Below are 21,615 nucleotides of genomic sequence, written 5' to 3'. Positions count from 1 at the left end.
GTAGGCCAGTGACACAAAAATCTCAATCGAATCAATTTTAAATTCAGGCTGTAACACAACAAGAAGTGGGAAAAGTCAAGGGGTGTAAATACTTTCTGAAGGTACTGTATCCATTTTACGGTTTAGAAATTCAAACACTATGTATCTAGTCCCCCAATTAAAATGTGTCATAACTATTCGGACAAATGCCCTCATATGTGTGGTAAAACGTTTAGTATTTGGTTCCATATTCTCAGCACGCAATAACTACATCAAACTGGTACACTTCCCCTACAGTGTGTATGGGTGTGTGGGTGAAGAGATACTTGAAGAGAAAGGATGGTCTACCTGTGCGCGTGGTGCCTACAGCGGCGGAGGGCTTGACGGCCATGTCGTCCCACCTCAGACAGGCCCACAGTAGCCTCAGCATCAGACTGACCCCTGCCAGGGACTTCACTGTCTGGAGACGGTACCTGCAGAGACAGACAAATAGGTTACCACACACACACACACACACAGGAGCACAAGCGCGTGCACACACACACAAACACATATTGACATACGTACACAAGTGTCTGGGGTCACCAATGGAAAATAGACTACGCACGCATGCACACACATACAGAGTTCAGGAAGTTTATAAGTCAACCCTGGCAGCCTGGTAAAATGACCGTGTTACTTCCTTGTTTCCGAGGTTGGCTATGAACCTGACTCTTTGGTATGCTTCCACAGCATTAAATGGCTCTATTGGCCATTTAAAAAGGGGACAGTCTAGGTGTCTGTCCCAAATGGCACTCAAATCCCAATAGAGTGCACTACTATACCATAGTATACCATAGGGCCCTGGTCAAAAGTAGTAGGGAATAGGGTGCCATTTGGGATACAAACAGAGAAAGACAACTTTCCCAGAGTGACTGACTTAACCACAGGCAGGGAAAACATCCTCGGAGCGGTTAAAGCACAACGGGAATATCCTGACACTTGCAGACCGCCAATATGATTCACGTCTAGCAGTAAAAAGGCAGTGGTCAAAATAGCCTGAGGTCTCTCTGAGAGCCACAGGGGCCAAACCAAACCCACTAACGGTAAACAGAAGGCATAACCAACAAATCAACAGGACAAGACGTGAATATTGTTCGCCGGAGCATTAAATGCTCGAGAGGTTTCAGTTATTGTGGTGCAGTGACTGTATCATAGCTCAGAGTTGATGGAGTGCAAGGCTGAAACTAACGCTAATCGTAAATCAGATGAAGCATTAGAAAACCCATATATTTAAAGCCCTGAATTTTCTCTAGCCAGGTAGTCTGTAAAAACTCAGGGCCCTAGTCATATCAAATAATGCAGCTAGCTAAGGCGCTAGCCTGTTGAAAACAGGGGCGCCAATGAGAAATCTTAAAAACTGTGTTCTCACCTCCATGTGATGCCATAGGTGGGCCTGGGCGAGGGGTAGGGCCAGATGTCCAGGGCCGGCTTGGCGTTGTAGCTGAAGATGGACACCTCACGGATGCCACCCCGCCGTGCCAGCTTCTTCAGGTCATTGTTGGGCAGGACAAAGATGCTCTTACGCTGGCTCTTAGTAACAAACTTGCGATAGGATGGCAAGGCTGTTCCTGAGCGCGTCTTCTTGGTGCGCGAGAACTTGAGGAGGCGAACGCGGCCCTTGGTGGAGGTCGACGAGGTAATGCCCCCCGAAACAGAGGAGGTTGACCGAGAGGACTCCTTGCGGGTGGCGAGGAGTGCGGTCTTGCACTCGGTCACCGTTTCGCTCTGGCTCTCGTCCGATTGGCTGTCGGGCGTGGGTGAGCGCATTTTGGTCACGGTGGTTTTGGTCATGGTGGTGAGCGTGGACACTGCGCTGCTCTCGGTGGTTGAGACAATGGGCGCGGCCGTCGTACCCGAAGAGCTTGAGACGCCTGCCGTTAGCCGAGACTCTGAGGATACCGTAGTGGTGGTGGTTGTTGTGGTGGTTACCTGGGTGAGTATGGTGTTACAGAGGGATCCCACCCCACTGTTGCTGCTCTCCTCTGCAGAGCACACCGACAAGGGGGGCATTTTGTTGGGCGTGGTAGCATCGGGCTTAACTTCCATGGGCTGGGTGTTGATGAGCTGCTGGGTGCTTTGGGTGGTCGTAGACCCGAGCGCCTCCACGTTGTTTTCCAACCTGGCCACCTTCACCGGGGGCTGGTAGTCCTGCTCCGACACTATGACCTTGCTCTCCAACTCTACCCTTGGAGCCGGCCTTGGTTCCGTGCTGTCCGGCCCGGTCCTCTCAGCTACAGGGGCCACATTGCCGTTGAACAGGGGCTTTAGGGGCGAGACTACTTGACCCTCTCCCTCCGCCTTGCCTAGGCTGTTCACTTTGACCTCAGAGCTGTTAGTGAGAGCATTGGAGGCCTCGTTTGGAGTTGGTAAAGAGTTGGTCAAGGCTTTAGCCTCCATGCTGTCATTTCCATTGATCTGAGGTAGAGAGGAGGGCTGGGATCCAGTGGCGATGGCCTCGATGCTGCTCTGTCCGTTGTCCTGCCTATCCTCAGGCCCCTTCCCGTTATTATCTGTGCTTTGCTGGGGGGGTTTAGGAACGGTAGCTGCACTATGGCTGCTCTCCTGGGTTATAGTGCTTGGAGGTATCGTTGTGGAGTGGGATTTAAAAATGGGCACTTCAGGTCCTGCACCCTCGGTGGAAGCGGGCTTGGCACTGGTAGACTCTGATGGTCTGCCAGTGTAGTAGATCCCACCTGAAGTTTCCATAGGTTCCGCTGTGCTGCTGGGCCTTTTAAGCCCCTCCTGCCCTGAACCAGCCCCTGTGGGTCCTATAGTCCTCTCAGGGAGGTCTCCCTCCTGTTTCTGGGGGGTCATTTGGTTTTGTGTTCGTGGGGATGCTTCAGCTGGGGTCGCTGGGGCTGGCTGAGGGACCCCCTCAGCGGTCTTTGAAGGGTCCGCCTGCACCTCCCCTTTGACTGACAATGGAGCAAGTGCAGGTGGCACCGAAGGGGTGCTGAACTCCAATTTCACTGTGGGACTTTGGGTCTGGAGTGGGGTCTGTGGCAGGACCGGGGTGGTCTTTACTGGGGTAAGCTTGACCAGGGCGCCCTGAGCACTCTGCTTCTCCTCCAGGGCGTGCTGCTTGACGCGGCGCTCCAGCAGACCGTCCAGCTTGGAGGCCTTGACCTTCTTCTTGTAGGCCACACGCGTCAGGAAGCCCTGGGCCACGTCCACCACGTCGTAGTTAAAGGGCCTTGCGTTCCCCTCACCGGGCTCCTGCTTCACGCACGTCGTCTCCGTCTCGGTCCCTGGGCTGCTGCTGGTTCCTGAGAGAAAACCAAAATGGACACAAGTTACTGGATCATTCTTCTTATCCTCTCTCGTCAGAACAATGGTAAAGAAGCTTAGTGCCCAAATATGGAAGTATATGAGCACATTGGCATGTAGAGCAGTATAAGATGTGATGGATTCAATAATACGTGTGACTGATATTGCATGTGTTATTTAGCGAAGTTAAAGCTAACAATCAATAAGGGAGTCAATGACAGTCTATAAAAGCGCTAACCTTTTTCATCATCTTGTCCTGAGTCTGAGGGGCTAGGGTCCACCTCCATCTTGTCAGCAGCCTCCTCTGCAGTAGAGTCTTGCATCTTCACTTTCGCTCGCCCGTCACTCTCGTCTTTCTCTCCCCCCTCTAGCTTTTCCTTCGTCTTCTCTCCCGACAGGCGGTCTGCTGAGGGCTCTGGGGTGGTCGTGGTGGTGGCAGCAGCACCCCCATCTTTCTCTACGGGTCTTCTGCTTCCCTGGGGTTCTGAAGCTACAGTTGTTTTGAACAACCTTGGCCTCGGACCCAAGTCCAGCAAGTTGCATTTCTCACCACGTCTGGCAGCTGTGAAAGAAGAAAACATACAGGTTTGAGTTATCATTGACACATTTACATTAGTTGAGTCAATTTCACAGGGGACATTATCCCATGTGACTTAACAATTGATCACACATTTCTCACAACTTTCGGCAATTAAGAAGGAAGAGGAGGAGTTTGAAAGCTACGTGTACATTTGTCCACTGAATTCCTTGATTTCCTTCAAACCAAATCAGAGATGGATAAAGATCTCTATTTGGATATAATAAATATTTTGCATTGACATTGCCAGTGCTGTCACAGATGCAATAAAGGCACAGATACAAAGATGAGAGCTCTATTCATCTCTATGAAGAGGACACAAACTAGAACGCTCCTACTGACCTTCCAGCTCAGCGCGGTAGTTGGCGTTGGTGTTGCCAGGCAGCTTGGTCAGGAAGCAGTGCACGTGCGTCTTGCTGATCCAGCTCCAGCCGCCCCAGCCCGTCACACGATACTCCTCTCCCTTCTGCTTCCACACCTTCACACGAGAGAGACGGAAAGAGCGGAATGATGGAAGAGAGAGAGGGTACAAAGGGATGAAGAAAGCAGGCAGAGAGAGAGAGATAAAGGAAGCGGACAGGAGTGAGAGAAGGGACGGGAGAGAGAGAGAAATGAGAGGGCCTGAGGGTATTCACACCCACCATTAAGTAAACACATCTAGCAGGGCCACTATGTGAAAGATGACACTTCCCCCGGAACTCTGACACTCCCGCCTCATCAAAGGGCTTTTTAGCACCGGTCGCCATTCTGGCAGGCAGGAAGTTGCAATTAAACATGTCTTAGCGATTAGCGGTGGTGGTGAACGGCCCGGTCATAAATAGAGTGATAGAGCTTCGACTTAAAAGGGCCTGAGTTCGCTCGGTAAAAAGGGCCAAATGAAAAGGGTGTATGTGTCTGTGCATGTGGAACAGCCCTTAACTGTGTGTGTGTGTGTGCGGGTGTGTGTGTGCGGGTGTGATTGTGTGTAATACCTGGTGCTTGATGGGGAAGGTGTACTTGACCCAGGTGGCCTGCTGCATGGTCTCCTCGTCCTCCAGCTTCTTCTCCCTCTTCTTCACCTTCTCCTTCTCCTCCCGCTCCATGGACGTCATACGGTGTAGCCTGCATGGTGACACAGAAAGGGGGATGAGAGAGAGAGAGAAAGTCAAAACACAGTCATTTCAAAAGCGGCTTCCTTCAATGCACTCTGGTGTGAGTGAAAGGTCTGGGGTAGCCCGGATCATAAAGTAGAGGAGGGTAACTCCCTCGTTGCTCTTGGCAAGGCTCCGAGCAACACACACACAAACGATGTGAGCCCCTTGACTGACTCTGCACACCCACATACCCACCCTTACTATAACATAATCAAGTCTTTTAAAGAGGAGGAGATTTGCGGTCTTTACCCATCAGTAGAGCAGCATATAAATATTGCGCTACACGCAGGGGGTGGGCCATTGGGTCTGCTGCTGATCACCTCTGGGTAAACTGGTCTTAGTGGGACGGGAGGGGCCAGAGGAGCTGCTAGAGTGGGGTAACGTTCCATATGGCACACTATACCCTATGTAGTGCACTGCTTTTGTAGTACACTATATAGGGAATAGGATTCCATTTGGAAGGCACTATATTCCAATGTTTATACAAGCATATCCCTTTGAGTGCATAGTGAATGCATTGCTTCATATGATTTTTAACTTTTTATTTAACTAGGCAAGTCAGCTAAGAACAAATTCTTATTTACCACGACGGCCTACTTGTAAAGCCCCCCCACCCCAAACCGGACGACGCTGGGCCAATTGTGCGCCGCCCTATGGGACTCCTGATCACAGCTCGTTGAGGTACAGCCAGAGATCGAACCTGGGTCTGTAGTGACGCCTCTAGCACGGCAATGCAGTGCCTTAGACCGCTGCGCCACTCTGGAAGCCCACCATGGATGTAACGTTTCACCGATACACGGTTCAAATGTCTCGCACCAGACGGTTTACTTCCCCACGTGAGACTAGATCTGATCTATGAGGTACAGATGAACCTCTATATAAATAATCCTAACAGTCATGGGAGCCTGAGACTTGATAAACCGGACAAGTACATCCAACAAGAGTCGAAGGACAGAGGGATACACTGGCTAGAACCTTCTCTTCGTGGATCTGGTCGGACAAAAAGCATGACGGAGGCTGGCCAATTGCATTCCCCCCCCACGGTGATCATCAGGTTGTGCTGTAGGTGACAGGGCAACATATGTGGACTAAAAACAGCATAACACCGGGTATATCACAACGCATGAGAGAATTAATTAGACAGCTACATTAATTTTGAGAAACATGAATAAACAGTTTGGTTGATTTTTTGGTCAAATTAATCAGTATGATAAGCAGTTTGCTAGCTCCCATGCCAATTTCAAGTCTTTCAAAACTAATATTTGACTAACTCTGAAAATATGAGGTTATTTCAGAATGAAAGTTTACTGCCTGGCGCACTATGCTTTGTGACATGTTAGCTAGTTATCCCCAGTCAAATCAAATTGGTTACATACACATGGTTAGCAGATGTTATTGTGAGTGTAGTGAAATGCTTGTGCTTCTGTTTCCCGACAGTGCAGCAATATCTAACAATTCATCTAACAATTCCACAACAACTACCTAATACACACAAATCTAAAAGGGGGGAAAGAGAATATGTATATGTAAATATATGGATGAGCAACGACAAGAGTGGCATAGTCAAGATGCAATAGATGGTATAACATACAGTATATACACGCGAGTAATGCATGATATGTAAACATTATTAAAGTGGCATTATTAAAGTGACTAGTGATCCAGTTATTAAAGTGGCCAATGATTTCAAGTCTGTATGTAGGCAGCAGCCTCTCTGTGCTAGTGGTTTGCTGTTTAACGATCTGATGGCCTTGAGATAAAAGCTGTTTTTCAGTCTCTCAGTCGCAGCTTTGATGCGTCTTGTGTCTGAGCCGTTGAATTGCAACTCAACTTTGCCTCTATACTGACATTTTGCTTGTTTGATTACCTTGCGGAGGGAAAAACTACATTCGGCCATATTCCCAGTCACCTTTCCATGGTTAAATACGGTGGTTCACGCTTTCAGTTTTTCTTATCAATGGTTTCTGGTTAGGGTAGGTTTTAAAAGTCACAGTGGGGACAACATCTCCTATGCACTTCCTTATAAACAAACTTACAGAATCCGTGTATAAATTAATACTATTCTCTGAGGCTACCCGCAACATGCCCCAGTCCGCATAATCACCTTTGTGACACGATGTTAGCTAGTTATCCCCAGTTAGCTGGTTCTCCCCAGTTAGATAATGTGTCTTCACTTATTTCTTTGTGACATTATGTTAGCTAGTTATCCCCAGTTAGCTCTATATCGTGGAGCTCCACCCCATAGGGAAGTTCTGCTCCTAGTGGTTTACCTCGCTGCCTGGGCAGTGAATAGCCTGAGAAAAAATTAGGAGTACAGGTGTCACTATATCAGGGGACGCTTCCCTTCAATCAGTCTCCCATTATCTTCAGCGACAGGACTGGGCTGAAGAAGCCTAGAGAGAAGAGACTAACCCGCCGTAGATTTCCTGGTCTCGACGTCATGCTTCAATGAGCACGCATTTTCCACCCCCAAAATCTATTTTTAAGAGCTCAGTGTCGTTGCTCCACTATGGTGGCTACGGACCCACACAAACTTATGTTTTGTGTGTTTGGGTTCGCAGCACGCTAGGGCGGCTTCACAGATCCCCCGGAATGCCCTAGATGCATCCTCCTTTCTTTCAAGGAAAGGAAACAGCGGTGGGCATTTTTCAAGGGAGATCTCCCTCTGGAAGACGCCATGTCTGTGCTAGCCTCAGATTCTGAGGCAACATATGACAATGGCGTCTCCGCAGATGACGAGGATGCTGGGAAAAGCCCAGTCTACCGACCAATGCTGAAATGACCCCCCTCCCTAGGGAGAGCAAGGGGAATTTCACATCTGTGGGTGAGGAAGAGATGGACTCTGAGCTTTCAGCAGCCCCCTCCTACGCAACGGCCTCTCTGCGCTCTGATTTTTCAAGCCTCATTGAGCACGCCGCGAGTAGCCTAGAGATTGTACTGTCCCCCCATTCCCCCCAACCCGGAGGCGGCCCTTAATCTAGTCCGAGACGGGCGGCAGTGCCATTGGCACCTGCCATGCCCTTACTCACTAAGTCTGCGGAAGGTGCATGTGAATTGCCTTTAACAGCCAGAGCGCTGATGAAGGCGTTCGCCCCATTCACCAGAATGGATGGTGAACAGACTCAGGAGATCCCTAGGCTTGAGGACGTCCTGGCTGTGTACCTCGTCCCAGGTTCGAGCTTCTGGCCATCGTCCAAGAAACCCACATTACCCAGGACGAAGGACAGAATTACAGTCCAGCTGGTAGGGAAGTCCTTCACTGTAGGAGTGCAAGCTGTAGCAGCTTGCACAATATTGCCCTCTCGTCTCACCACGGGTAAGACTGAGCTATCGGGAGAGGAGATAGAGGAAGCGTTGAGAATTTCCGGCGCCATCCTCCATCTCATACAGGCGTCAGCTGTATGCGGCAGGGAGGTCCATGGCCACTTTGGTGGTCGCAGAGCGTCTGGTGCACCAAGAGCGGGACCTGCCCTCTGGCAGCACCAGAGAAGACAGCTGCCTCACCGGCAGGAGAGGTCTTCATCTCGTCGCCCTGGCGGCAGCCAGAAGAGACATAGACCATGACGGGAGAGAGCGCAGCACCTCGCATGCCATCGCCCACTGTTCATCCCCCACCCCTGCAAAGGGATGGAGGAGCTAATGTGTCCTTTGTTCATAAATAATGTGTTCCATCTGATTTTGTCACAAGAGAACCTCTTTTCCATAACAAACTCAAGACCGTTCAGGTTCCTTCTCTCTATCGCTCACCAACCTGTGTGTAGCACAGCCCACCAGGGGTGCGAAGCTGAGCACACACAACGATGTTGAAGGAAAATGACATGAGGGCAGCAAAGCGGATGCTCTTGATGAGCCACCATGCTATACCTCATAAGAAACCTGTACCACACACTCACAAGAGTAATGTGGTTAAGGGTTTAAAGAACAGCTAGCGTCACAGACTCATGTTGGGCCGATGACGCAATCACTATTGGGAGAGGGCACACTAACACAGGCGAGCACCTCAGTGTAGCTCAGATCTGTACTGCGTTCACGGAGGGCTGGAACCACAATGTTACATGTATAACCAAAGTGGCGGTTCCCCCGTTTCTCACAGAACGCGCTAATAATCCCAACCCTACACCACACACACTCTGAGGAGTAATGTGGATAAGGGTTTGAGGAACATCGTGCGTACACAGCCCCATGTTGGGCCGATGACGGAATCGCTGTTGGGGGACGGTGCACCGACTCAGGCAGGAGTCTCAGTCAGTGCAGCTCAGACCCGTGCTGTGTTCACGGAGGGCTGGAATCACAAGGTTACACATATTACCAAAGTGTTGGCGCCCCCGTTTCTCACAGAACGGGCCAATATTTACTCCCCCTTTCGAGGGGGGTCCACCCTGGGCTGTCCCATCACTTCAGTGTCAAGGGACAGCGGGGCTTGGGCCATAGAGGAATACAGGTCCTTCCTTCTGTCTGTACCACAGCTTGGCGCTCTCCCCTTTTCAGGGCATTACTCAGCAAAGCTGCACCCTCTCTTCCTGGCTTAGTCGGACGCTGGGGAAGGGTTATGCCATTCAATTTCACCGAACTCCTTCCCAGTTTTAGGGGCGTGGTGGAGACGGTGATGAAGACGCCAGAGAAAGTAGCCGCTCTTGTTAAAGAGATTACGGAACTTTTGGCGAAGGAGGCGGTCATAGTAGTTCCCCAAGAGCAAAGGAACAGTGGGCTATATTCGCCCTACTTCCGAGTGCCAAAGAAGACGGGGGAACGAGGGCGATATTAGATTTACGCACTCTCAACGAGAGCGTAGCAAATCGCCCTTTCGAATGCTTATGACAAAACATCTACTGGAATGTATTCACAACAAGGACTTTTGTGTAAGCCTAGACCTAAACGATGCATACTTTCATGTGCCAATGCATCCGCGTCACAGGAAGTTTCTGCGTTTCGCCTTCCAAGGGGTGGCGTACAATTATATGAGGATGCCATTCAGGTACGCCCTGGCACCTTTTCCAAATAAGGGATAAGGCTACTAGCCTACCTACTGGTTCTCGCCCCGTCAGCAGAGCTGGCGATCTCACACACACACACAACACAGACAGTGATTCGCTGTGAATTGGGAAAAGAGCACACCTTGGCCCAGTCATCTAATTGTATACCTGGGATTACAGCTGCCTATGAAGGCTCGAATTTCGGATCCTCGGCAGGCTGCCTTGTTGCTAGCCCTACGAAGGTTTCATCCAAATCACATGGACAGCGCATTCCGTCATGACACTCTTGGGACTCATGTCGTCCTCCCACTCTGTGGTTCCGCTGGGACTTCTGCAAATGCGCAGAACAAAGCAATGGTTTGCCCAACTATGGCACCATCGTTGGTAGTTCCCCTCTTGCTCAGAGCGGACCTGAACTATTGGAGAGACCCGTTCTGACGCAAGGGGTCCCATTGGGCAGAGTGTCCTCCTACATTCCAGTGTTCATGGACGCTTGTCTGACTGGATGGGGAAGGACATGTCAGGCTCGGGCGCCACATCAACCTCCTGGATTTGGAGACAGTTCTACTGGTTCTGACCCACTTTGTGTCTACCCTACGGGGTCACAGCGTGTTGGTCTGGTCGGACAACCGAACCACAGTACCCTACATAAATCGCCAAGGAGGAGTCAGGTCTCCTGCACTCCACCGGCTGGCAGAGGAATTGTGGCTGTGGGCTCACGAGCACCTCCGCTCGTTGACAGCTGCACACATTCCAGGCTGTCAGAATGTCGGAGCAGACCTCGTGTCTCGAGACAACGAGTGGCAGCTGCACCCCGACATCGTTCTCCAAATATGGGAACGATACAGGAGAGCCGAGGTGGACCTGTTCGCGTCACGTGTGAACGCATTGTCCCCTATGGTTTTCCTTACGAGCCCAGGACGAACCGCCACTAGGGATAGACGCCTTTACGCACCAGTGGCCAGATGTTCTCCTGTACACATTTCCACCGCTGTGCTGCATTCTCCCACTGCTAACCCACGTGAGATCAGGAGGGCAGTAAATCATACCAATCGCCAAAGGGCTCCATGGCACACGGAGATGACTCAAATGTTGATTGCGCCATCACGGCCAATTCCACAGAGAGGAGGCGATGTCTCAGGCGGCAGGCATGATAGAGCAATTGCCTCTAAATCGGCTAGCCACTGAGGGTCTGGCTCCTGAGAGGGACAGGTTAGAGCGCCGTGGGTTATCTGATTCAGTAATCAGAACCATATAGGGCTCGCGTGCCAGTTCCACATCCAGGACATATGCCAGCAGATGGAATGTGTTTTCACAATGGTGCGCCACAGAGAATGTGGACCCCGTGTGCTGTCAGGTCGAGAGCTTGTCATGAGAGGTTTGGCAGAGACACCGTCTTCAGCCACCCTCTAGTGAAACGGTTTCTATTTGGAACGCGGCGGCTTAGGACAGCGGCTAGAGCCACGCTGCCCCAGTGGGATTTAACTTTGGTACTCGAGGCTCTCCGCGAGACGCCGTTCGAGCCATTGAATCAAATCCCCCTCAAGATTTTGTCTCTGAAGACGGCACTGTTGCTTGCCTTGACTACAGCCAAGCGGGTCAGTGATTTGTGTGCTCTTTCGATGAGACCCGACTGCCTTGCCATCAATGGCGACTTGAGCAGAGCGGTGTTACGTCTTAACCCGGCAGTTATGCCGAAGGTTAATAAGAGCTCATATAGGTCACAGACCGTTGTGCTATGGGCTTTCTCCCCCCCCTCCTCATGTGGAGAGGAGAGGCTTCATTGCCTGTGCCCGGTGCATCGCACGGCAATGGTTAGGTCATCGCCTCAGTTGTTTGTGTGTCACGACGCTAGCACACTTGGTAGACAACTTTCAAAACAGCAGCGGTCTCATTGGTTTTGCGAAGGCATTGAGGCGGCTTATGAGGCGGCAGGGCGACCGCACTCGTGGAGTAGCGGCGTCTACGGTCCTTTTCAGAGGAACAGGGGTAGAGGATACTTGTGCAGCAGCGTCTTGGTCGTCACCATCTCCTTTTATCTGATTCTACCTGTTAGACATGTCGTCTAACTCTCTAGCACGTTCTGTACTCGGCGTGGCTGAAGGGAGAACTTGAGTTAATAAGAGATGCAGGACTATTGGGCAGGGTTCCCATTAGGTCCGATCTCTTAGTTGTCAGAGAGTAAGACACGTGTGACATGACCTTTGTTTGACACCGTCAGTACAGCAGGGAATGTCTAGACTGCCCACCAGTGTATCACTGTGTAGGGGCAGAGTGATGAGGGAAATAGTGCTGTAACTAGTGTTGCTTTACTATTAGACCGATCACTGGAATTGATGGAATATTGAGGTATCTATCTATCTGCTGAGGCAGAGTAGCTGGCCCACATTCTGTTATCTGCCCACGAATCATTGGCTTTGCCTATGGATTAAGTGTGGCGGGTTACACTGAGGAATCAGTGAGTAGGCCTTCTAAATTGGTTCAGCCTGTACTCAGCTTTGCTGATGGGAAGGCTAGAATTAAGGAGGGAAACGCAGGATCAATGGACAGGGTTTCCATTAGGTCCGCTTTCTCCTATTAGAAGGACTACATGACTCATGGCTGGGGTGGCACAGTAGAATCATGTATTTTATCCTGCCCACAGGTCTATGACTGTGTTTGGGCGGAAGGATTAGGGATATAGTTTCTATAACTTGTGTTACAGTACTATTTGACCCATCTTTAATACCGACAGTGTTGAGTTCATTATCTGCTTGTACAGATTAGTACGACTCATATTCTGTATTATCTGCCCACTAGTCATTGCCGGTGCCTCGGGACTGAGTAGGGCGGATTAGACGGATGACGCAGTACATTGTGACAGTCTGTTTTCACAGTGTGTTACAGTATTGCAGGATTTGGTCGCAGTCATTGATGGAACAGGCCTTTTCATTGAGTTGGGAAATGTTAGGTTAGGCAGGGAGTACATTTTAGAGTGTTACGCTCCGCCTTAAACCACTAGGAGCAGAGCTCCACGATATAGAACAATAGTTACCAGAGTTGTAACTTCAGTTCTATGAGTGGAGCGGAGCCCCATAGGATTTAAGGTCCTTCCGATCCCCCAGTCTCGCTGAAGATCATTTCTCGGGTGGCTGACTGAGGTGGAACCTGTACTCCTATTGGCTGCAGGTGTGTGCATAATTTTTTCTCAGGCTATTCGCTGCCCAGGCAAACCACTAGGAGCAGAGCTCCCCTATTGGGCGGAGCTCCACTCATAGAACTGGAGTTACAACTCCGGTAACTATCGACAATGTGTCTTCACTTATTTCTTTGTAACATTATGTTAGCTAGTTATCCCCAGTTAGCTAGTTATCCCCAGTTAGATAATGTGTTTTCACTTATTGCATCTGCATGCTTGTTGCGTTCTTCCTGGTGCACTTTGTTTGTGAGCCGGCTGCTGATTCTAAATAGTATAATCTAATTTGTTCAAAACAGTGGCAGCATGTTCAGCAGTGGTCATTTGCTTTAGTTTTTCACATGCAAAAGTGAAATAGGTGTATTTCTGCTGCTGTTCAAATACACAGATCTCTTTATATACATCTTCTCAAAGAAACGACCGTTCGTTCAAAAACTTGGCATTATATTTCTGTCACGCTGCTTTGCTGACATCTCCAACCACCCAGTGCCCCGGGTAGTCAGCAGCCGCCACTGGTCTAGGGTTTACACTTGTTCAGACTTGGAAGTGGCTGCAGACTTGTATGATTAAATGGTATTAAGGCGTTATTTGAAGTGGTAATGACATGTAAGGATGAAATACGGTAAAATATGTTCTCTTGAAGACGATGCCAATTTCAAGTGAAAGACGTGGCTGTGTGTGTGTGTGCGCTTTGTGTCTACTCGCCTGGTGTGTCCCAGAGAGTCCTTCCAGACAGGGAGCAGGGCCACAGGTTTGATGGCACACTCCAAGATGGCCATGGCCAGGGCAAACTCCCTGGCCTTACTGCACATCTGCACCGCCTTAATCCAGTTGTTCCTGATGAAAACCAAAACAAAGCCAAAGGGAGTCAGACAATGGTGTTATCCATCATATGGAAGCATGGTGACATCACATTTTTATTTATTTGATTTATTTCACCTTTATTTAACCAGGTAGGCTAGTTGAGAACAAGTTCTCATTTACAACTGCGACCTGGCCAAGATAAAGCATAGCAGTGTGAATAGACAACAACACGTAAATCATGACAGTGTGACTTTATTTGTCACCTGGGACTGCTGGGGTCAGAACTGAACAAGAGCAGAGCACGCTAACGTCAATGAACATGTAAAAACAAATATCACCAAATAATGTCACAAATTAGTATCTGAATAATAGCCTGTGCCCCCCTCCCCTAACGAGGAAGAGCACACAATGGTTAAACGAACACTTTAAATAAATGTCCAAAAAAATGTATGTTCCTTTCTTATATCTCTCATATATAGGACAGACACTTCAAAACACACTTCCCTTTGATTTTTCGGGGGGACTGTTGTTCAATGTAGCGAATATGTTATTCAACACATTTGTATGGGCCTACAGCAGTAAAGCAAAAAAATGTAATCCTTCCCCCAAAAAAGGAATACTTCAAGGGGTCTTAAACTTCTAAATCAAATAGCTAAATGATCCTTGTTATGACCTTCTTAAAACAATTCCATATAGAACATGTAGAACCCCCCTCCCCTGGCTTAGACTCTTAACGGGTTAAGAACATTTTGATCACATTTTTTCAAAACATATAAATCAACCAACTAGGATCTCAAAATCACCCAGAGCCCACATTCCATCCGTACCTATGTGAGGCCCAGTTGGGGTGCATGAAGGGTGCGGGCACATTGGTCTCCAGCTGGATGATGGTGAGGCGCAGCGTGGAGATGGTCAGCACTTTAGAGCCGTGGATGGAGCCGTTCCACTTGAAGTCGCCTGCCGGCGTCATGCAAAACTGAATAATAAAATAACAGTTTTATATATAGAGAGCTTTTCATTACATGGGGAAATCACAAAGCACTGTACATCTAAAACAAATTAAAAATGCTTTCAGGAGCAACAATTAGAAAAATAGATGGAAAAAACCCCAGCTAAAATTAAACAAGGATGTAGGACCAGTACTGTACAAGATACAAACACGATTGAAAGGAGGCATCATAGACTTAAAGGGATACTTTAGAGTATACCTCACAGTCAGACAAACTCATGGATACCATTCTTATGTCTCTGCGTGCGGTTTGAAGAAAGTTGCTAACTAGCGCAACTGCTATCCTGTAGACTTCCAGTCATTGCGCTAGTCAGCATTGGCTTGCAAAACTACCTATAACTTCCTTTATATTGGACACAGAGGCATAAAAGGTATCCACGAGTTCATCGGACTCTAGGGAAGTAGATAAAGGGCTTCATAGCCAAAATCTCAAAGTATCCCTTTAAACAGTTGAACTTAAAACTTATCGCAAGTGTTTATCTGCTCAAGTTTCTGTTGACTCCTTCAGTTGTGTGCAAGCTAAAGTTATCTTAAAGTTTACCTTGTGCGAGAGGTGTCGCCGCTTGTCCAGGTCCTCCCGGTGCTGGGGCTTGTTGAGGGCCAGCGTATTTCCGCTGTATTGGTTGTGGTAGACGCGGAACTTGCCCTCCTGGCCCAGCTTGAAGAAGTGGCTGAGTGTGCCCTTCATCACCACCTCCTTGCTTGTTAGGCTGCGCGTGCTGAGGCGCGACACATCGCCCGCCGGGGTCACCACCAGCACCTTGAGTGAGGAGAGGGGGGTCAAATCAAAGGTAAATCAAATACATTATATTTCGATAACAGACGAGCGACACTTGAAATAAATGCATGATATTCTTAGAAGAAAAAAATGTGACCCACGATAACGAAAAATATAAAGTAATCTCAAACAAAGTTTGATACACCGGGCAACAACCTAAGGATATGCAATGGCTAATCAGTATTTTTTTTGTAGATGAATAGTGATCACCTCTTTGCCCTCCTTGTAGCCCTTGTTGGCCTCGTGAACGGCTTCCTCCACCTTCTTGCTCTTCAGCTGGCTCAGCTTACTCTCCGGGTTACGCAGGCGGGTCACCATGCGGCCGCCCGGAGTGACTACCGTCCGCTTGCCACCAGTCTCACCGTTCACCCCCTGGTCGTCCTGGCTGTTGATAGAAGACTGAGAGGACCTGTCGGCTAGGTCAGGCTCCTCCGGGACCCTGGGGGCCTCCCTGGCAATGGTGCTGCTGTTGCTGTTCTCCTCACCACCGGGCTGAGAGGGCTGGCTCAGGCTGGGGACCCCCTCTCCCCTGGGAGAGCTAGACACAGAACCTGCCTTCTCTGCCAACCACAAAAAAAATCACAACATAAGTCTCTATTTAAAATCATGCTTTAAAGGGATGTTATACGGCAAAATCTAAGTTTGACACATATTTTCCAGACGTCAAAGTTAGTCATATGTCAAGATCCACATCCTATCTGTTTGCAGCTGGTACGCAATCATGTATGTAGATCCAGCTATATGCCTCGACCCAAACGAACGAATAACCACCAGGGAATTAGGAAATTATACGGTGCCTACCCTTTTCATTCATTTTGGATTGTGGCATGTAATCAAATATACATATTTTTGTTTGCCTGGGATGTGGACTTCTCAAGAGAAGACCCAACAGACAGTCCCTTCAAAGTTCAAATGACATGAAATAGCTCCCTCTAGTGTCATGAAGCAGCATGCGTGTCATTCCTGTAGCGCCCACACATAGCCTTCTACACAGCCAATAGAGGTATGATGATTCATAGTAATGATCTGGACCCATGCATTAAAGGCATGATTGGTCCAAGGTCAGTTCTGAGTTTCTCTCCAGAAATGGTGAGAGAGGGGTAAGGCTGATTGTAGATCTGAGCCTAAGGCCAACGTCTACCCAGAGGTGAATATGGATGTCAACAGATAAGACACCAATCCAATGAAAGATTGAAGGTACAGTGTCAACATGACAGGAATGCAACATATGGCCAAACCCAACACACCTTGTTTTATACCAGTAGTACAGTAAAGTTAAAGCTCTTTATTAAAATGCAACACATGAAGATGGATATTGAATCATGACAGCCATGATGGTTAAACTTCACAATGAGACATGTTCTCTAAGGGTAAGCATCCAACAATGATGATAATGATAACAAGCTGGCAAGCCAGAAGCGAAGCACTTCTGCTGACTGGTTAAATAGTGCCCGCAAGGCTCAGAATCAAACGCTATGTCTGAAAGTCATTGTGATTCATGCCAAGCTATTCAGTCTGATTGCATATCAAAGCAATTAGATGTAAGCGTTATTTTGGAATGAAATAAAAGCAGGTATTCAGCAGAGTTGCGACAAGCGTTCAATAACGAGGCTGAAATTCAGGTGTTTGAAAGGGATGAAAAATCCTACTGTTTGCGGGATAAATTATTGAGGTGTTTGACAGCCAATGAAATGATGGATGCAAGAGGGACAGCGGCCAAAGGTAGAGCGGTCCGACAAGGGTAAGGCGGGATGTGAGGAGAGGAACAACCCAAGCACAGGAAGTTAAAGGAAGGGGTTGATGAATGGGGTTCAAAATTCACAGTGACACCACCCCCTTGGTACCTTCAGCCTCCTGCATTCCCTTCATGTTGGTTAGGGCCTCGTCCCCAGGCTCTCGGGCCCCGGTAGGGAGGTCTTGCCCCCCCACGGCAGGGCTGGGGGCCTCTGTTGCGGGGAGGGTGGGTTGTGGAGCCAGAAGATCAGGCTTACTTCCCTCAGGGATGGAGCCCTCACCAGTAGAGGGAGCCAGCTCAGCTACAACCATAGTCCCAGATATTCAGAATTTGGCAAACTATGCTACATGTTGAAAACATTCTAACTCCATTCAAATGTGCATTCTCACCAGAATGTAATTATCTTGGAACTTTTGGTGCCAAGATGGCAGCCAATAAAATTACACATTTCAAACAGAGTTGGTCAAAGTGTATGTATCAGACTGTGAGGAATATGCACAACAAGCACTTCCAGCTTGTGTATATAGAAGATGCTGTATTGTAATAAGACTAGCAGGCATTGTGTAAAACTTGTGAGTATGCTTATTACAGAGGAGTTATCAGCAGTATTGCTGAAGTCATTGTTTTTAAGATGACAAAGTGGTCTCCGATGTGTTGACAAGCAACACAAGGGATTTCTAATTGGCTCAGAAAGAGAAGAGAGCTGTGGGAAACGGATCAATAATTAATTAGGCCTTCATCGCTCTATATCAAGACACAGTAATATCAAACAGGCCAGTAGAGCCTGTAGGGCCACGATGTAGCAGTAGCTGTAGTTAGATGGTGTGTGTGTCTCTTACCTGTAATGGTGGTCCCCTCCTTGGTCGCCTGGTCATTGTCCTTCTCAGCCTTACCCTCCCCTGCTCCCTCCTCATCTCCCTTCTTCTCGAGTTCATCAGTTTTCTCCTTGGGCTCTCCCCCCTCCGTCTCCTCCTCCTTCCGGAGAGTTTTCTGCGCCTCCGCCTTCTCCCTCTCCTTGGCCGCCCGGCGCTTCACCTCCTCCAGCTCCTCCTCCTGCTTGGCTCTCAGCCGGTCCAGGATCTCCTCTGGAGAAGGGAGAGGACACAGATTGATTGATTCATTTAATTTATTAGATAATTAAAATACATATTATGTATGTCTAAAAATGTTTAATTGTGGGAAAACTAAATATCTTTAAAACATTCAGCCAAAAATACAAAATAACTAGCAGTATATAGACTAAACACTATCAAGGACAGACAACACAATAAAATCTGAGTTATTAGAGAATGGTGATCATTCAGGTAGAATTTGAAACCAGCGGGACAGCAGAAAATCAAGGCGCTGAGTTATGCACCCCTGAGCTACAACTTGACGGTCTCATATACAGTCTGAGCATAAACTACCGTTTTATTGACTAGCCTATAAAACAGTTATAACTCAAAGCATTTTTCGTATTCTCGCCAGCAAGCGATAGTGAGTAGAGTCAGTCAGACTATGCATTCGCTATAGCGTCATCCCACACTGACAGAAAACGCTAAAATCAATACATCTTCTGAACTGACCACGGCGCAATTCTGCCAGAAGAATCAAACTAGAGGTCGACCGATTATGATTTTTCAATGCCGATACCGATTATTGGAGGACAAAAAAAAGCCGATACTGATTAATCTAACAATGTTTTATATATATATTTGTAATAATGACAATTACAACAATACTGAATGAACACTTTTATTTTAACTTAATATAATACATCAATAACATTTATTTAGTCTCAAATAAATAATGAAACATGTTCAATTTGGTTTAAATAATGCAAAAACAAAGTGTTGGAGAAGAAAGTAAAAGTGCAATATGTGCTATGTAAAAAAGCTAACGTTTAAGTTCCTTAATCAGAACATGAGAACATATAAAAGCTGGTGGTTCCTTTTAACATGAGTCTTCAATATTTCCAGGTAAGAAGTTTTAGGTTGTAATTATAGAACTATTTCTCTCTATACCATTTGTATTTCATATACCTTGGACTATTGGATGTTCTTATAGGCACGTTAGTATTACCAGCCTAATCTCGGGAGTTGATATGCTTGAAGTCATAAACAGCGCAATGCTTGAAGCACAGCGAAGAACTGCTGGCAAATGCAGGAAAGTGCTGTTAAGCCCAAACAGCTTAATATACGATGACTCTGCTTGCACAGAACGCAAGAGAAGTGACACAATTTCCCTAGTTGAAAGAAATTCATGTTGTCAGGTAATATTAACGAAATATGCAGGTTTAAAAATATATATGTGTATTGATTTTAGATTTTAAGAAAGGCATTGATGTTTATGGTTAGGTACACATTGGTGCAACGGCAGTGCTTTTTTCATGAATGTGCTTGTTAAATCATCACCCAGTTGGCGAAGTAGGCTGTGATTCGATGATAAATTAACAGGCACTGCATCGTTTATATGCAACGCAGGACAAGCTAGATAAACTAGTAATATCATCAACCATGTGTAGTTAACTAGTGATTATGTTAAGATTAAACGTATCTTATAAAAAACAATCAATGCTAGCTAGCAACTTACCTTGGCTCCTTGTTGCACTCGCGTAACAGGTAGTCAGCCTGCCACGCAGTCTCCTTATGGAGTGCAATGTAATCGGCCATATTCGGTGTCCAAAAATGCAGATTACCGATTGTTATGATTACCGATTGTTATGCCCTAATTAAATCGGCCATTCCGATTAATCGGTCGACCTCTAAATCAAACACTCAAACCTGTGCTTGAAAGCTTGCTACTGACTGTGCTTTTCTCTGGGTTATACTATAGGAATGGTCATGTAGTCTGTCTGGGAATGAGCACATTAGCACCCAGCTGTGCTTTGAATTGAACACTGCCTCAAAATTAGACTTATCTGAAGTGATAGCCGCATAGCGAGAAATTGTCACGGCTTAATACAACTGCTCCATGCGGTAAAAACAAAGAAATTAGCCTGTATTAATGTGTGACTTCCACTCTATGGCAGGACCACATGCGGAGAAATTTCAGTCGTACTCTGTAATGAAGCAGGTTATTTAATATTTCGGGGGGGAAGGATGGAATGGTAACAAAGGAAAACGGGTTGTTGCAGTCATCAGAAATAGCCTACTTCCTCTGTCATTTGTCACTTGACAGCATGTATGTGTGGGTGGTGGAGAAACCTTGACAGCAGCCTAAAGTGTCTTCGTAGGGGGCCCAGTCTGGGATCGCGCTCCCAATGTCAGTGTCTTATGGAGTGTGTGTGTGTGGTGTGTTTGTGAGAGAGAAAGTGTGTAAAATGCTCTTTCAGACATAATGTGATTTCCACAGTGCAGGAGCCGGTCGGTCGTAAGTAGACTCACTGGTGAGATTTCAAACCATTCATTCTCAATGGGAGGCACGCAAACAGAGAACTGGATCTCAGCCTGTGTCCGAGTCCATCACAATTGCACAGTTACAATAGCCTGGTCCCAGATCTGTTTATACTCTCTAACACAGTCCTACGGTCATTGCCATGTCAAACAAACAGATCTCGGACCAGGCTACAGATACAAGTCCCAATCTAAAAAGTCTCAGCAATAGCATACATAGCCGAATAGCTGTTACAACAGCTTCCTATTATTGTCGTCACCTCGAGACCACTGATAGGTAAAAGGATCGGATAGCCTTAACACCCTATCACATTCAACCATCCCATTTGTTCTTTCATCAGATCAGTTGTCATGAAGGAGAGAAGGAAACTGTTTGGAGCCCAGTCAAACTGGGACTGGAGATTAAAGTTATGTCATGGAATGGCTGTACTGGTTCCTATGGCCCTTCAACATGACTGAGTAGTATTCACTTAACTGGGGGGAGGGCGAGAGGGAGGAAGGGGGGAAAGAGAGCGAGAGAGGGAGAGCAAGCGAGCAAGAGAGATCGAGGGAGAATGAGAGATGAGAGAAAGAAGGGCAGAGAGAAAGAGAGCAAGCAGGATAAAGAGAGATAGACAGAGAGGGAGACAGACTGGGCAGAGGAGGAGTCATTGGCAGGCTCTCTGGTGTTAGACAATGGAGCGCCTCACACTCTCAGAGCCAGGGACCTTTGGCTCAGCTGGACTGTCTTGGCTAACTTGGCTACGTATAGAAGACAGGAGGACACCCA

General features: G+C 47.7%; 1 protein-coding gene across 12 annotated transcripts in view; it reads right to left on the bottom strand.

Annotated features, from left to right (window-relative positions):
* The window catches only part of LOC110493161 (nucleosome-remodeling factor subunit BPTF), a 53,331-nt gene that overhangs the window by 17,785 nt on the left and 13,931 nt on the right, over positions 1-21,615 (bottom strand). For 8 of the 12 annotated variants that reach the window (XM_036949712.2, XM_036949709.2, XM_090204828.1 and 5 more), the window contains exons 4-14: positions 18,312-18,557; positions 17,582-17,773; positions 15,948-16,297; positions 15,501-15,719; positions 14,778-14,926; positions 13,852-13,983; positions 4,837-4,966; positions 4,208-4,343; positions 3,527-3,850; positions 1,391-3,287; positions 328-452 (exon numbers count right to left, since the gene is read on the bottom strand). In XM_036949712.2, the coding sequence (XP_036805607.2) occupies positions 328-452; positions 1,391-3,287; positions 3,527-3,850; positions 4,208-4,343; positions 4,837-4,966; positions 13,852-13,983; positions 14,778-14,926; positions 15,501-15,719; positions 15,948-16,297; positions 17,582-17,773; positions 18,312-18,557 (3,900 nt within the window). The remainder of the gene's footprint in view (positions 1-327; positions 453-1,390; positions 3,288-3,526; positions 3,851-4,207; positions 4,344-4,836; positions 4,967-13,851; positions 13,984-14,777; positions 14,927-15,500; positions 15,720-15,947; positions 16,298-17,581; positions 17,774-18,311; positions 18,558-21,615) is intronic. The other 4 variants (XM_036949713.2, XM_090204833.1, XM_090204834.1 and 1 more) reach the window with 1 other exon arrangement.

The sequence above is a fragment of the Oncorhynchus mykiss genome, chromosome 17 (assembly GCF_057628025.1).
Source record: "Oncorhynchus mykiss isolate SJ-2025 chromosome 17, ASM5762802v1, whole genome shotgun sequence".
In the NCBI taxonomy this organism is placed as follows: Eukaryota; Metazoa; Chordata; class Actinopteri; order Salmoniformes; family Salmonidae; genus Oncorhynchus; species Oncorhynchus mykiss.
This window is presented reverse-complemented; position numbering and strand designations above follow the sequence as displayed.